This window comes from Hyperolius riggenbachi, chromosome 2 (assembly GCF_040937935.1).
Source record: "Hyperolius riggenbachi isolate aHypRig1 chromosome 2, aHypRig1.pri, whole genome shotgun sequence".
NCBI classification, from domain to species: domain Eukaryota; kingdom Metazoa; phylum Chordata; class Amphibia; order Anura; family Hyperoliidae; genus Hyperolius; species Hyperolius riggenbachi.
Window position 1 is genome coordinate 23,351,017 of NC_090647.1, and position 17,419 is coordinate 23,368,435.

Below are 17,419 nucleotides of genomic sequence, written 5' to 3' on the forward strand. Positions count from 1 at the left end.
TGGCCAATCAAAATTGGATGTGTGTACCAGGCTTAGGGTACGTACACACATACAATTTTTAACTGGCCAATTTTACAACCTCCATGTAATAGGAGGGTTTACCTACACAATCTGTTCATAGTATTCAAAGACATTCATCTTCTTACCACATAGAGGTGGTAAAATTGGTCAATCAAAATTGTATGTCTGTAGATACCCCAACTTCTACAAAAAAATATTTTTTAAAAAGTGAAGCCTACCTACTGTTTACCCGCTCACTCCCCTTCCCAAGTGTGGTCTCCCCTCCCATCCACCCCCCATAATTACCAGTCCATAAAAGTTCCTGACGCCAGGCTAGACTCCAGCGGTCTGTTACCTTTATGAATTATTTTCATTCCATTTTGACATTTTATTTTGACCCTCTCCTTCTTCCAAACATTTTTGTGTACATATAATTAAGCCGCCAGGAAATTTGGGTGCGTGGTAAAGCCAAAAAACCGCTCACTCTGCGCCTGCAAAATCCCATGCTGCATTAATTACTGTATTTTTTGGACTATAGGACTCACGTTCTCTCCCCCAAAAGTGGGGAAAAAGTCACTGCGTCTTATAGTCCAAATGCAGGGAGTTCCTGACTTGTGAACGCTGCCAATACCAACCTCCAACCCGCCACAATGTCGGGGAGTCCCTGTACTGTGCCCATTCAGAGGAGGACCCTGGGGGACAGAGGCGTGGATGCACCAGGTTTAGTATATATTTTTTCCTCGTTTTTTGTCCTCTCAACCAAGGTGCGTCTCATGGTCAGGAGCGTCTTATAGTCCGAAAAATACGGTACTATTCCCCCTTCAGGCCTCTGTGGGCAGTGGGGAAAGACGTAATTCAGCTGCCAGCTATTGCTGGTGGCCGAATGACACAGCTTTTATTGTAATTTGGGCTCTGTCCTTTCACGGCACCCAAATTACGGTATGAGCACTGTTTTTATTTAATTCAAACATTTCTGCCTTCACTCCTTTATAAAATATCAAGTCAGAGGGAGGCACGCCTGGCTTCCCTGTGGAATGTTACCCCTTATTCATTCAGCCTCCAGAGGAATCAGGAGTGAGAGAGAAAAAAAAGAGAAAGAAATTTACACTCCCAGAAATAAGTTACCTGAATTCTGAGGTCATGGAACTGTGATTTTGGGGCTCCAAAATAAAAATGTAGAGAGTCAGTAAAAAATGTGGGAAACTCACTACAAATACAAACAATACACTACGCCAATCACAGCTCGTACTGTTACCACTTGGAGAACTGATACAAATGATTAATACTCACCTCCAACCACATCCCACAGCTTCACCAAGCGGTCCGCTCCGCCGGTGGCCACCAACTTGGCATTGGGACTAAATCTAACAGCGTGGATTTCTGAGTCGTGAATTTCCTGTATGACGTTAGACAGAATACGTCAGTCACATGTATTTTACTACAGTGAACAATGTAAATGACTTTCTATGTAAAGGATAACGTCACATACACAAGGGCAGGGACTTCCTCCTAGTGTTTCTTACTCTGCTGTAAGTTGTACCATGTGCCAGTATTGGGGAAGTCTCAAACCACTCATCAGCCATGTCTGTATTTGAATTGCTGGATGTCCTGATACTACAGAGTTTTGAATGTCTCCTGTATCTATGCTCCCCACTATTTATTTTGTACTGTGTTCAGCGCTATGGAAGGTGTTGGCGTTATATAAATTAAAAATAATTACAACATACTAAGTAAAGTAATGCACAATGCCCTTTTAAAGGATACCCGAACTGACATGTGACATGATGAGATAGACATGTGTATATACAGTGCCTAGCACACAAATAGCTATGCTGTGTTCCTTTTTTTCTTTCTCTGCCTGAAAGCGTTAAATATCAGGTATGCAAGTGGCTGACTCAGTCCTGACTCAGACAGGAAGTGACTACAGTGTGACCCTCACTGATAAGAAAATTCCGCTTTTTACCTCTTTCTTGCTCTCAGAAGCCATTTTCTGCAAGGAAAGTGTTTTATAGTTGGAATTTGTTATCAGTAAGGGTCACACTGTAGTCACTTCCTGTCTGAGTCAGTACTGAGTCAGCCACTTACATACCTGATATTTAACTCTTTCAGGCAGAGAAAGAAAAAAAGGAACACAGCATAGTTATGTGTGTGCTAGGCACTGTACATACACATGTCTATCTCATCATGTCACATGTCAGTTCGGGTATCCTTTAAGTTTGCTTAGTGGGGGGTCTCAGACCTCCGGAAGCTGCTCCCACCCTGTCCACCCGGCTGGTGCTACATCTCTTGCTTCTATCCAGGCCTGGCACGGCACCCTGCCAGAGGCATGTCTGGGTAATATAGTGCCTATGGCAAACACTGAAACTGTGCCTCCATGGTTCCCTAAATATTAGAATGAAGGAGCCATGTGCCTATCAATTAAATAGTCACGGGATTTCTTGTAAAAGGATCAAATATTTCCATGCCTCCAGATTGAAGAACCAAGTAGTCAGGTGCCTCACGATAAAGAAAATTAAATAGCCAAGTACGCCATACATGCATAAATTAAGTATCCATGTTCCCAAGATAACAGAATTAATCTGATCTGAGTGATGGGGAAGCACCGGGGTAGACATGGCACCCATGATGCTGTAGCGCCTTTGGCACGAGCCACGCCTGCACCCATCTAGATACGCCACTGCTGGCCTCTGAGCCTGCGCAGCAGAAGAAAGGAGACCAACTCTCCACTGACATGAGTAGACTGGCAGTCTGACTCCTACTCAGTGGTGCCAGTGGTGGCAAGTATGTATAAAAAAAAAATCTTTGCTTTTTAGATCCTGTGACCCTGGCAGATGCAGATGAGGTGGGAGTATGGGCTGGTGGTCTGGGGGACATTAGGGAGGCTGAGGGGGCATTCTGCATTGGGGGCACTTTGTAATATCTGTGTAACGATTGCGGGTTTCTATCTCCGTGGTCAGCGCACAAGATGCGCGCTGACACAGCGGAAATCCTCCACAAGCATATAATTAGTTAGTACCCAGGTTGGGTGCAATGCACCAGTAGAGGGCAATTCCCACCAGCAGATGGAGCTGTGGAGTGCAGACGAACAGGAGCGTCTGCGATCTGTCTGCGATCCAGACAGATAAACAAAAGGGGCTACCAGTAGCAACCGCTGCTCTGGTTAGCACCCCCAGACAGACAGAACGATTCCCTGTCGGCCGCCGCTGGCGACAGGACAATCGCGACAGAAAGACTGTACAGGCAAAACAGATAATACAATCCAACTGCACTAGAGGGAATGCCTAGTCCCAAGAATTACTCTAAGATAACCTTTAACAAACAGGCAAGGCTGACACTCTAGGAGTGTTTAGCAGTAACAAACCATTAAGAAGACCAGCAAAGGATTCTGGGAGAACATGGTATTTATACTGCCAGCCTTCAAAGGAGGCAGCTGGGTAATTTGCATAACAAATGTATGCAAATTCCTCAGCAGCAGAGCAGGTCTGAAACTTGCAAAGAAAAGACAGGTCTCTTTTCCAGAGACCTGCAGCCCTCAGATTTAAGGAATAGTCAAACAGCTGTCTGTGCAGACAGCTGAGTGGATCATTACAGTACCCCCCCCCCCCCCCCTCTAGGGACGGATTCCAGACGTCTCTCAAACTGACGTTTCCAAAAAATTCTAACTGAAGACTCATGAAGGTCGGGTCAGCCCGACAAGGCCCAATTCCAGAGTCAGTCCTCCCGAAACCGACCTCATCGGAAGCAGAAGCCACCGAAACATGCCCATCAGTACTACAAGTCTCAGCGTAACACCCATCAGAACTGTGAATGCCAGAGAAGAACCCATCGACATCCTCCAAGCAATACCCACCACCTTCCAGAGACCGTCCAAAAATACCAAACCTGCCACAATACCTGTTCGAAGTGTCCCTTTCAACACAAAAGCCACTGTTCATCCTATCCAGGGTACCAAGCAAAATTTCTCCCAGAATCCTTTGAAGCTCTGCAGAGATCCCAAGAGGCCAGAACGCTCACCAGGCTCACATGGAGAACTACCAAGAACCCCTATGGGACCTATGATTATTCCGAATTCAGAATTACCAGGACACCCATCAAGATCAGGACTTTTAGGGACCACTTCTGGGCATGCAGGCAGGCAGGCAATATCAAAACATGTCTCCACCGAGGAAGCATCTGAGCATGCTGGTAACCGAGGCACACTTGGGCTTTCTGGGTCACAGAGCACATCGGGGTACACCAGCACAGGAGAAACCTCAGGACATGTCGGGGAACTGCCAACCTCAGAGTCCGACACGACAAGACCAAAACCAGTACCGGGCAGAGAATCATCATGAGTAGAGGTCACAGGTACTGGTCTTTCAAAAGAAGACTCGGTCTCAGAAGTTTCTGTGACTAATATTATCTAACCAAAACTCATCATTGACTACACATGAGTGAAGCTCCACAAGAGCTGCAAGGGTAGTCAGCACAACAGCAATGCCTACTGAAGTGGGCAAAACCTCAGATGGATCTGGGGGGCAGGAGGCATCTCCAAGAATTTCTGCACCCTTTAGGAGGGACTTGGAAACCTCCTAAACATCAAACAAGACCTCAGAAGTGTCATTTTCCAAGGTTTCTGACAAGGATTCTGAACTATCCATGTTACAGGGCCGAACATCAAATACCTTCTGCGGACAGGGCAGATGTCCCAGGAATAGTTCCACCATATGCTGAGACTGAATTTCATCATCAAGACAAGGATACACAGGAATATCTAGTGAAACTAGCTCTGACTTTCTGAGTTTCGTTTCACTGAAGGTAGAATCCTCCATAGCAGTCAATCCAGACTGCAATTCTAAAATAGCAGAGAAACAGGTGAGAATAGTAGCAATACCTAGACGAGCCTCTAGGGTCACTGCAGGAGATTTTATGCAAGGCCATATTGACTCATCCAGAGTACAGGGTGGAAAATCATTACTTTCCTCAGTATCAGATTCGCAAAACCAAAGTGCTGTCTCACTCTTAGACTCGGCTAACAATGTCGAATCCGAGGAGACAGAACGCCAATTTGCGAATCCAAGATCGCTTTAGGTTGTGAAACTGACGCTTCCAAAGCGCAAGCCTCCGCAATCTGTGGAGTGGACTGCAAGGTGTTCAAAACATTACTTTTGAGGCTGCAAGGTTTAGGAATTTTCTCCATAGCAGGATTATGTGAGAAACAGGCATCAGATCGCACAGATTCAAACTCCAAACAAACAGAAGAGAATCCATCAGAATTCACACAGGTGTCCACAAACGAGGCACACCCATTCATTTCAGGTCGCACAGTGTTTAAACTTACTTGCTTTACCCCAGAAAGGCAGGAATAATCATTTGACAATGGTGTCTCTTTATTGGAATCAAATAGTTGGTGTGTGTGCAATTCATCCAAAATTGTCTGCCACACAAAAATCACCGGATCCACAAAACACTCGTCACACTCATCAGAATCAATCAAAATGTACATAGAATCAAGACAAGCATTCAGAATATCTTCACTTTTTGCAATGTAAAAATCGCAACTTCCACGGAGCAAATTGAGGTTCAAACAACCCTGTATCAAGGTAACCTTCATATGGGTTGGGATCAGGAACATGCACAGATTTTTTAACTGCTTTAACATAATGTATGATCCTACCTATAATAGGATCCACATATGCCTTTGGCAATGAAATCTGAAGCAAATCGAACATTCCCTCTACCCTGGGAATTTCGGTTGGGCTGGTCATTCTGTAACGATTGCAGGTTTCTATTTCCGTGGTCAGCGCACAAGGTGCGCGCTGACACAGCGGAAATCCTCCACAAGCGTATAATTAGATAGTACGCAGCTTGGGTGCAATGCACCAGTAGAGGGCAATTCCCACCAGCAGATGGAGCTGTGGAGGGCAGACGAGCACAGCCTCTGCACGGCCACAGATGTCAGATGGGAATTGTATAGATAAAGGCAAAGTAGGGCACGGTAGCCCTCCAAAGATAGCCCTCCAAAAGAGAGAGCACAGAGACAGACTAAAATGTGTGTTCCCCAATCTAGTCGCCACCCAGCGACGGCGAACACACATTTGCAGAAACAAAGCTGGAACGCAATCGCAAGAGAGAGGCGATTGCCAGAAGTGACACCCGGCTGAACAGAACAGAACATGAGTGTAGCAAAAGCACAGCAAACAACAATGAGAAGGAAAATAACAAACGCTAGCTAAACGAGAACACCGCACTCATTCGCAACAGCGAACGTGTTTAAGCCCGATAACCGCGCGTTAGGCGCCCAGTGATAAGTGAGCCACCCTAACTAACCAATGACAGACAAACACGAAATAGAGAACGTGAACGCTTGCTAAACTGTTACCTCACTGAGCCTACAGCCAGCGTTCGTATCAGACAAGACAGACTGACAGGTGGGGCTGCCAATAGCAACCGCTGCTCTGGCTAGCACCCCTAAGGCAGAGATACAGAAGGTGGCACTGCCACTACCACTAGGGCAAGTGCGATCCAGACAGATAAACAGAAGGGGCTACCAGTAGCAACCGCTGCTCTGGTTAGCAAACCCAGACAGACAGAACGATTCCCTGTCGGCCGCCGCTGGCGACAGGACAATCGCGGCAGAAAGACTGTACAGGCAAAACAGATAATACAATCCGACTGCACTAGAGGGAATGCCTAGTACAGTCCCAAGAATTACTCTAAGATAACCTTTAACAAACAGGCAAGGCTGACACTCTAGGAGTGTTTAGCAGTAACAAACCATTAAGATGACCAGCAAAGGATTCTGGGAGAACATGGTATTTATACTGCCAGCCTTCAAAGGAGGCAGCTAGGCAATTTGCATAATAAATGTATGCAAATTCCTCACCAGCAGAGCAGGTCTGAAACTTGCAAAGAAAAGACAGGTCTCTTTTCCAGAGACCTGCAGCCCTCAGACTTAACCCTCCAGGCGGTTTGTCAAAATCTGCCAGGGGGCAGCAAATACGTTTTTTTTTTAAAAAAAATTTTTATGTAGCGAGACGAGGTCTCGCTACATGATAGCCGCTGCTCAGCGGCATCCCCCCAGCCCCTCCGATCGGAGATCAAGAGATCCCGTTCAAAGAACGGGATCTCCTGGAGGGCTTCCCCCGTCGCCATGGCGACGGGGCGGGATGACGTCACCGACGTCGTGGCGTCAAAGGGGACTCCGATCCACCCCACAGCGCTGCCTGGCACTGATTGGCCAGGCAGCGCACGGGGTCTGGGGGGGGCGGCTGCGGCGACGCGTATAGCGGCGGATCGGCGGGTAGCGGTGGCGATCGGGCACTGCACGCAGCTAGCAAAGTGCTAGCTGCGTGCAGAAAAAAAAAATTATGCAAATCGGCCCAGCGGGGCCTGAGCGGTGCCTCCCGGCGGCATAGCCCGTGCTCAGCACGGGCTTACCGCCAGGGAGGTTAAAGAGGAACTCCAGTGAAAATAATGTAGTAAAAAAAGTGCTTCATTTTTTACCATAATTATGTATAAATGATTTAGTCAGTGTTTGCTCATTTATTACATGGTGACATTTTTACTGTGGGCAGGTTATGTAGCTGCTCCTAGCTGTTTTGGCTGTTAGAGACAGCTGTAAACAGCTATTTCCTGTCTGTGAACCTTGTTACATTGTGGCAGTTTGCCCAGAGTACCGCGGTACTCAGAGCTTCTTGTGGGAGGGGTTTCAGCACAAAATCAGTCACACAGCGCCCCCTGATGGTCTGTTTGTGAAAAGCACTATATTTCTCATGTAAAAGGGGGTATCAGCTACTGATTGGGATAAAGTTCAATTCTAGGTTGGCGTTTCTCTTTAAGGAATGGTCAAACAGCTGTCTGCCTGTGCAGACAGCTGAGCGGATCATTACAATCTGTTATCCTATCCTTATTAAAGGGACTGGATAATTTATTTTTAGCATATTTGTTTTGTGTTAAAAAAGTACCCATAATGAATAAAATGGTTTATGTATAGATTACTAGCTGATAACCCAGCGTTGCCCGAGTATGAATTTGGCTGCTGTAGGCTCTGCCCGCTTTTTCTAACCCTAACACACAAACACAATGACCAAGTTTGTGAGCTTTGGGGTCCTTGGCATCAATAATTTGTTTTTTTTTTCAAAGAAATGAAACAAATCTGACTGGCTGTTTGTGGCTCCACCCCTTTTTTGAATTTAAACCCTAGTCACCCAATGACCAACTGTAGCAGGTTTGAGGCATCTGCTATTACCAGTGTAAAAATGGCAGCAATTTAAATATTCCCTTGAAAATCAACAGGTGAATTTTGATTAGCTATTGTAGGTTCTACCCACTGAATTTTAATCCCAGTCACCCAGAGACCAAGTGTGCCAAGTTTGAGAACCCTGCGATTAACAGTGTAAGAATGGCTGCAGTTTACATTTTCCCATTGAAAATTAATGGCTGAAATTTGATTGGCTGTCTAATGCTCCACCCACTTATCCTGGATTTGTAACCTCGGTCACCAAGTGACCAACTGCGCCAAGTTTGGGGACTCTGGCTTTGATTGCTGTGAGAATGGCAGCCTTTTGCACTTTCTCCATTGGCATGAATGGGTGAAATCTGATTTGCTGTTTGTAGCTCTGCCCAGGTGTGCAGGGGGGCCGCGAGACCCCCAGAACATATCATCCCAGGTAGTAAGGGATCTGTATACCAAGTCTCGTTCAAATCGGTCAAGCCGCTTGAGTGATCGCGGCGCATACACACACACACACACGATTTTATGATATATATATATATATATATATATATATATATATATATATATATATATATATTTAGTCAGGGTTTGCCCACTGTAAAGTAATTCCTCTCCCTGATCAGAGGTGGCCTTACAGTACGCAGGGCCTGGGACGACTGTCATGTGTAGGGACTAGAGACACAGATATGCTATGGATGCACATACACCAGACACGCTGTGGACACACACACACACACACACACACACACACACACACACTGTACAGACACACACTGTACAGACACACACTGTACAGACACACACTGTACAGACACACACACACACACACACACACACACACACACACACACACACACACACACAAACACACACACACACACGTCTTTTACCTTATAGGAGGGGGGGGGGGGGGCAATCTCTCTGCCTTTCCTTTCTTAAAGCGGACCCAAACCAAACTTTTTTTTTATTACAAATATTTAGTTGCACCACGCTAACACATACAAAGATAAATAAACACTCCTTCAAACCTATGAGCATTTCAGTGCATGCTTTTCACCCTTCTCTTTTCATAACTAGGGTTATACTGGGGGCAGCCATTAACAATTCCTCCATTGCTACTAAACCAGTTTGCCGGATTTTGTCCCGGCAATTTGAAAGGAAGGGAGGGGTTCCTCCAACAAATGTAAAATATTTTATATTGGTCATCATGCAGCTGAAAAAAGGCTGCTATTTATTATAATTTATATAATTTATATTTATTATAATTTATTTATATATTTATTTATTTATTATAATTCATAATTCACTCCAACCTGAATTATCGCAAATTCTTTCTGTTTTAGGAAAGCAAATTTTTGTTTTTCTTAACATCTTAGTAAGGGGGCTTTTAGGACCATTGTAGTCCCTTACACACTCCAATGAGTTCTGGGTCACCATGAGCTTGCTGGTTAGTCTGTATTATAATTTAGAAAATAGATTTTATTTCTGAAATCTTGTATTTTTAATTTGGGTCCACTTTAAGGCCCATACACACGGGCTACAACTGTTGCTGGAAACACATGGCGCGCGCATGTTGCAGCAACAGGTCCTCCGTGTGTATGAGGCGCGCGCAAGGAACTGTTGCTAATCAGAGCTGTCGCCAGGCGATTGACTTGGCCAATGCCCGGTAACAGCTGTTGCAGCAACCGTCGCTAGTCTCAAGTCGGTGCGGTCGTGTGTATGCTAGTCTCTAGCAACTCTTGTGAGTCCGACAGTTCATTGAACCTGCGACAAAAGCTGCTGAGCAACAGTTTCCGCTATGTTGCAGGCAGGTTGTTGCCGCGTGTATACAATCGTCGCTTGTATACAACTGTCGTTGCTGGAGACTTTTAACTGTTGCTTGTCTCCATGCAACTGCAGACATCCGTGCCTCATGTGTATGTAGCTTAACAGGCACGCCCTCCACATTCAGACTCCCTCCACCCTGAGCTCACTCCTCTTCTCCTACCATCTTGGCTGGGGACCAGGCAATCTATAGCTAAGTACCCACGGGGGTACAATTGTAGCTGTCGCCGCACACGGGAGCGTGTGCGCGACAGTTCGGCGGCAGTTCGGCGACAGCTCGTCGCCAAGTCCCTCTGCATACACACGGCAGCAGAGGGATTAGCGATGCGGCGGAAGCTGTCGCCGAGTTTCCTCCCCCCCGCCGGAAGCTCCGTGTGGTGTGTGTGGGTAGCTGTCGCTAGCCCGCATACACATGCGGGGCTAGCATGAGGGGACGCCATTCTGATGTAGCAATGCCTGCAGGCTGCTGCATATCAGCTGAGTGGTACTTCTTTGAAATAGTGTCCCTCCCTACTCTATGATTGGATGGCCACAGCAGCTCCAGTATTGGCTATCGGGAAGCTGGTGCTGCTGCTATTGGCCAGTCTCCCCCTGCTTGCTGCTCCGTGACAAGGTACTGTCACGGGGAAATCCGAGGCCCCTGCAGAGGGTGCGGGGCCCCCTTCAGGCGCGGGGGGCCTGGGGCGATTTCCCTACCCAAAAGCTGCCTCCACCCCGATTCACATACTGAAATTTATCACAGGTGGTAACATCTTTAGTCCCATCAGGTGATCTCTTTGGAACGCCCTGGGAGGAGAATGCCGCATAGCTAAACAGCCTAGGCTGTGACATCACTGGGAGGGCGGAGCTACATACCAATATACAACAATATATAGATATAGGAAGTGTTTCTGTTGCTGAAACCAACATTTACTGTAAAAGTGGATGAACTGAATAATGTACTTCATTCTGCTATATCACTGAACATCTCTCTTCATCAGACTCTGTGACGCCAGTGATATCTCCTTACCTTGCTGTAGAGGGCTCTGGTGGGCAGGCTGCAGAGGACACAGACAGAGGACGGGCGGTACCAGCTGTCTTCCCCAACAAACTCCGGCTGCTCCTTCCTGAAGCTGAGACAAGTATGACCAGATGAGTGTGTAAGCTGAACATATGCCTGAAGCCTGGATCTCTTTACATAGAATAAAAGGTACTTGGATGTTCTCCTCTGAATCAGGATTAGCTGCACTCCTTTATTTTGTCTCTGTGATGTCCTATTCCTCGGATATTGCCACTTGACAAGATAAATAACATTTATAGACAGGCTATACCTGAAGAATGGGACTTCACCGTGACAACGTAATTTTGTTTATGTTCTCTTCTGAAGCACGACTAGCTACACGCCTGCATTTTGTCTCTGGATACATATTAATACCTTTACTTTGTTTCTGCTGTGTCCCTTTCCTCAGATATTCCTACTTCCGGTCTCTAAGACACACAGGAAGTTACACACAGGAAGTGGGATTATCTGAGGACAGGGACACCACAGAGACAAAGTAAAGGTGTGCAGATAATCCTGCTTCAGAGGAGAAGATACAAATACCAAATACAAATACCAAAAGACATCCAGAGTTCAGAGTTTAAAGAGGAACTTTATTGAATGTAACTTAATGATTATAATTGCTTATATTATTTTTACAATATTCAATTATAAATGATTTAGTCAGTGTTTGCCCATTGTAACAGCTTTCCTCTCCCTGATTTACATTAAAAAATGTATCACAGAAGGCAACATCTTTACTGCTGACAGGTGAAGCTCTGCAGAATGTTTTTTTTCTCTGTGTTCCAAAGTGAGCAGAAACAATACCTGGTCTCCCAGAATGCTTTGAGGCACAAGGCTGCATAGCTAAATAGTCTAGGCTGAGCATCACTGGGAGGGCAGGCTACATATTGACATAGAGGAAAGAAAGTGTTTCTGAAGCTGAAACCAAGATAATTAACATAAAAGTGGGTATCCGCAAAGATTTAAAGAGAACCTGAGCTGTAATGTAATCCAAAAATGACATACTTACCTAAGGAGCGGGAAGCCTCTGGATCCTAATGGCTTCCCTCACTGTCATCACGGTTCCCCATCACTCACTGTCATCACCACCTCCTCCTACACTCTACACTAGAGGGCCACTTTAAGCCCCCTGGCGGTATGATTATTTCTGGATTTCTTTTTTTTTTAAACGTTTCAGACCCTAATATCAGGAAACAATCCCGCTGCCACAGTCTCTGCAGCAGTCCTCTGCACTCACTCACTTCCCTGAGCTCCAGTGCTACAAGTTTCCCTCCGTCCTCCGGGTGGTGCTGTAACTCTGCGGTGAGATTGATGACAGCGATCTCAGCAGAGTGATTCAGAGCCTCGGAGGACAGGAAGGCGAATGTCTACTGACATCTGGATCCTCCGGGAGGTGAGTAAAAGCGTCCGCTGCACACTACACTCTGCATAGAGCTCCCGGCAGCTCGTGTGAGCTACACTCAGGATTACCACCAGGGAGGTTAAGTCAATAAGTAAGCATTAATTAAGAGCAGCAAAACTTGTCTAAGCGAATACCTTAGTCTTATGTCATACAATCAATCTGAAAATGCTATTCCAATGTTTCGTCAAATGAGAACCTGTGCGGCTCTGCTTTCCTGAACCCTTGAGAATGTACTGACTCCATGCTAGGAAGGCAAAGCACAAACATAAACTGATTCATACCACACCTCCAACACAGGGGTTCTTTACGGTCACAGCTGACCGGTGGGAAAGTTCTGGAACTCCGCCCACATGACTTCCTTTTTACCTCAGCTTCCTGTATCTCTGGATTTGAGGGCTCATACCCATCTCGCAAGCCTTTGTGCTATTCTTCCGACGTCTTTTTGAGCGACGAGCGATAGTTTTGGCGATCTCGTGGATACGAGTGCGCGATTAACATAGGTGAAGATGCTTTCAGACACATAGCGATAACAGGCGGATCAGATCTTTTAAGATCCCTGACGACACCCGTGCAGAGTGCCATTATCGTTTGAACCCTTGTTTGTGCCCGTCGCGTGCCGTCACATGTACCCGCCGGCAGAAAGATGATCAGGGAATACTTGTCGTCATGGGACGTCTCTGTAGTCCATCTTCCTGCACTGTTAAGGTGGCCACTAATGGTCCAATTTCTAGCGAAAAATCATTCGAGTGATCAGAAATTCTGATCGGATTGGTTGTAAATAATGTCAGTTGATGGGCACAATCGATAATGAACGATTATAAAAACAATCTTCCGATTGCATTTTCGTTGAACCAAAATTTGGATTTTCTTGTTGGTCGTGGTAGATAGGAAGCAATGATTGGTTAGTTGATGGTGTAGTGAACGATTTTTCGTCCGATCAGAATTTCTGATCGCTCGAACGATTTTTCGCTACAAATTGGACCGTTAGTGGCCATCATTAGTTTGACAAAAATCCAGTCAGACGATTTTTTTTATAATCATTCATAATCAATTGTGCCCATCAACTGAGATCATTTTCAACCAATCTGATCAGAATTTCTGACCACTCGAACAATTTTCCCCTAGAAATTGGATCATTAGTGGCCACGTTTAGGAGAGTATTCAGTTTTAGGGCTATTTCCCACGGAGTGGGCTTGATTCACTACACAGTGATAACTCAAATATCACACCTTATCAAAGATATCACACCTTATCAGAGTAGCATAGCGAGCGCTACGAACCCGCAGGGCCTCAGGGCGGGACGAGTGCCATTGCCAATTAGCAGGCATAAGTTTGTAGTGCTCGCTGTGCTACTCTGATAAGGCGTGTTAACTTTGATAACGTGTGTTTTCTTTGATAAGGTGAGATATTTGAGTTATCACTGTGTAGTGAATCAAGCCCAGTATGTTTTGCGAAGTGAAAAAAAAAAAGTTTTTTTAAACCTTTTATTCCCATGAGGTGTTCCTTTCCCAAGTTAGGGGTTCCTCCTGAGAATACTCTCGTTTTTTTTTTACAACGACCATCACAGAACAATCCAGACAGATCCATGTAGATGCAGAATTCTCCACATGCCTGTTACTGTCGTTGCCTTTTAGCACTCACAAGCTCAAATATCCCTCTAAAATACTACACTATATTGGCGCTCCTGGTGCCCTCTGTCTCTTTTTTCCCCTTCTCAGTTCCTGGAACCCACGGGTTGGAGTGCATGCACCGGCCACACCCACTAATACTAAAGCTGCAGGAGAAAAATGAGGTTCTACTCACTCAAAGAAGTTTTTGAGGACTCCGAGGACTCTGGAGGGACTGATGGCGATCAGAGACTGAGACCTGGAAAAGAAAGAACAATGGCCATTCAGAATGCAGGGAGGTTGCATCATCATCCCCTCATCAACCTAGAGATGTGTCTCTACGTCCCAAGAATTTTTTCTTCAGGACAATAGAATTTCTTGGCTGACTTAGCTGAAAGCTTTCTCTTTTAATAACCCTTCTTCAGACTCCAGTCCTGTATCAAGTCTGAAGAAGGCTGAGTAGCCAAAAGCTTACTCTTATTCTTTTACATTAGCCAATAAATGGTATCATCCTGATCAAAACGTTTTGCTTTTACCAACGGCTAACACAGTACAACACTCTACTGCTACGTCCCAATACAGCTTTAGAGGCAGAGGATTAGCAGCACTGCCAGGCAATTTGCAGCGTTTAAAGTGTAACTGTTGGCATAGAATCAAAAATGATTTATTTTTATCTGGTAAATGAGTAATAAGGATGCTAACCAGGCATTTTAAAAATCACTCTTAGTTTTCTTATCCATGAAACAACATTCCCCAGTTTCCGTGGCTCTTATTTGGTACATCTGCTGCACAAAGGAAGTTGAAGGGCATGCTGGGTTGTTTAGTTGTTTTTTTTTTTGCTTCTTTACTTCCCCCCTCCCAGACTTAACTAATGCAGCATGATTGGCTGAAGCCTCTTTCCCTCCTGTTTTGCCCTCCTACAGCTCTGTTCCTCTCTGATTGGCCAATATTTCTCATGGTAAGACAATGCGCTTTCTATTGCAGTGGGAGTGCCTGAAGACTGGGAGGAGGGTGGGCAATGCATACACAATCAGGCAACGGAGAATAAGGGAGGAAATGACATCAGGATTGGCTTCAAGATAGACACAGTTAAAATGGAGAATCCTAAGAAAGATCTCCTTTTTTTTACTATAGAAAAATCACTAAAATAAAAATGTGGACAGTGCAATACATATGTTATGTTATTAGAGCAAGTATATTCCTCTCTCTCTATATCTATCTATCTATTTTTTTTCTGATATAGTATGGCTGACTGCTCCTGTTTGAAAGGAAATAAACATGGAAGCCTCCATATCTCTCTCACATCTAGCCAGGCCCGTTTCTAGGGCCGTGCGGGCGCCGAAGGAGTTGTGGGCGCTGTAATGGAGGGGGGAGGCAGCCGTGGGGAGGGCAGGCCGACCTCTCCCTCCCTTCCTCGCCGCGGGCCGCCCTCCGAGCTCCCCCCTCCGAGTCTGACTGCAGGAAAGCGCTGTGTAGGGAGGGCAACTCACCTCCCTGGTTCCAATCGCCGCCGGTCTCCTCTTCTCTTCATAGCTGCTGATACACACACTTCTTTCGGCTAAACAGGAAGCAGTGTGTGTATCAGCGGCTATGAAGAAAAGAGGAGACCGGCGGCGATTGGAACCAGGGAGGTGAGTTGCCCTCCCTACACAGCGCTTTCCTGCAGTCAGACTCGGAGGGGGGAGCTCGGAGGGCGGCCCGCGGCGAGGAAGGGAGGGAGAGGTCGGGCTGCCCTCCCCGCGGCTGACTCCCCCCTCCATACTGGGGGGCAGCTACCTATCTAACCTATACTGTGGGGCACCTACCTAATCTAACCACACTGGGGGGCACCTACCTAATCTAACCTATACTGGAGGGCCCCTACCTATCTAGCCTGTATTGGGGGCACCTACCTACCTAGCCTATACTGGTGGCAACTATACTGGCTACCTATATTGTAGGCACCTACCTAACTAACCTATACTGGGGGCACCTACCTATCTAACCTAGGCTGAGGGTAACTATTCTGACTCCCTATATTAGAGGCACCCACCTAGCTAACCTGTACTGGGAGAACCTACCTATCTAACCTATACCGGGGGCACCTGCCTATCTAACCTATACTAGGGGCAACTATACCGGCTACCTATACTGGAGGCACCTATCTGGCTAACCTATACTGGGGGCAACTATACTGGGGCACCTATGCCTGGCTACCTATACTGGGGGGACCTATAGCCTGCTACCAATACTGGAGCACCTATGCCTGGCTACCTATACTGGGGGGACCTATAGCTGGCTACCTATACTAAGTGCAACTAGACCTGGCTAACCTATACTGCGGGCATGTATACCTGGCTCTGCGGGGGGCACAATTTTAACACCCTCGCCCTGGGTGCATTTTAGCCTAGAAACTGCCCTGCATCTAGCGCTTGATTCACAAAGCCGTGCAAACTGTTTAGCACGGGTGTGCTAGACAGTTAGCACGTGAAGTGCCGTTTGCGGACTTTTGCGCGCGCAAAGTGCCGCGATTCGCGCACTTTTGCGTGCGCAATTTGCAGCAAAAGTCCGCGATCGCGCGAATCGCGGCACTTTGCGCACGCAAAAGCTTGGAGTTCTGTAGCTCTTGACTTTGCAGAAAGTTAGTGCAATCTATACCTCAGTGTGCCCCGCCCCTGGTATTTTACATGGCCTACCCCTTCATAGCTGACTTACTGTTGTTCCCAGTTGCTTCTAGTTTGTTATAACTGTACTAACAGTGAGAAAATGTCACAAATGGACTTATTGTAGAGGTGGCATCCGATCCCGGCACCTCCTGAGAGCCGCCCCTTCTTTCACGGATGTTGGTAGGAGTCATCTGCATGCCCAGTGATGGCCTCTATACTCCTGTGGCCATAGAAGTGACTGGATCATCTGAATTCAGTGCTTCGGAGGGGCGTCCCAATACTTTGGCCAACAGAGTGCATGTGTGACCACCTCTCACCTGGTCTGCCTGGCCAGCGGCTTCTCCAGCTCCACACTCCCCGACATCTCCAGGCTCCGGGTATCGTGAGAGTCGTCAGATTGATTAGATACAAAATCTCTGTCCAATAAAACAGAACAATTGTATTTACAGACTGATCAGAACCCCACTGATCGCATTACCCATCATCCCTCTGGCTGTCACACCAAGTGTGCAAAACCCTCACCAACATCACCCAGTGAGAGGAATAGGGGGAGGAGTGACTGGTGAGCCCCAATCAGGTGGAGTCCTGCCCATGTGACTACTACAGGACTGGTATAATCCTTCCCATCATCCCTTTCCAGCTCAGAGTATATGGGAGATACAGCATCCCAATGATGTCTGT

At 46.4% G+C, this 17,419-nt stretch overlaps 1 protein-coding gene and 1 long non-coding RNA gene across 2 annotated transcripts in view; one reads left to right on the top strand and one right to left on the bottom strand.

Moving 5' to 3' along the window:
* The window catches only part of ATG16L2 (autophagy related 16 like 2), a 102,636-nt gene that overhangs the window by 32,616 nt on the left and 52,601 nt on the right, over positions 1–17,419 (bottom strand). The window contains exons 7-10 of the mRNA XM_068266566.1: positions 17,056–17,154; positions 14,290–14,352; positions 11,052–11,154; positions 1,291–1,396 (exon numbers count right to left, since the gene is read on the bottom strand). Of these exons, the coding sequence (XP_068122667.1) occupies positions 1,291–1,396; positions 11,052–11,154; positions 14,290–14,352; positions 17,056–17,154 (371 nt within the window). The remainder of the gene's footprint in view (positions 1–1,290; positions 1,397–11,051; positions 11,155–14,289; positions 14,353–17,055; positions 17,155–17,419) is intronic.
* On the top strand, positions 9,913–14,559 carry LOC137545392 (uncharacterized). The gene is made up of 3 exons (XR_011026025.1): positions 9,913–9,959; positions 11,023–11,231; positions 14,205–14,559. It is a non-coding gene; the product is annotated as an uncharacterized lncRNA (long non-coding RNA).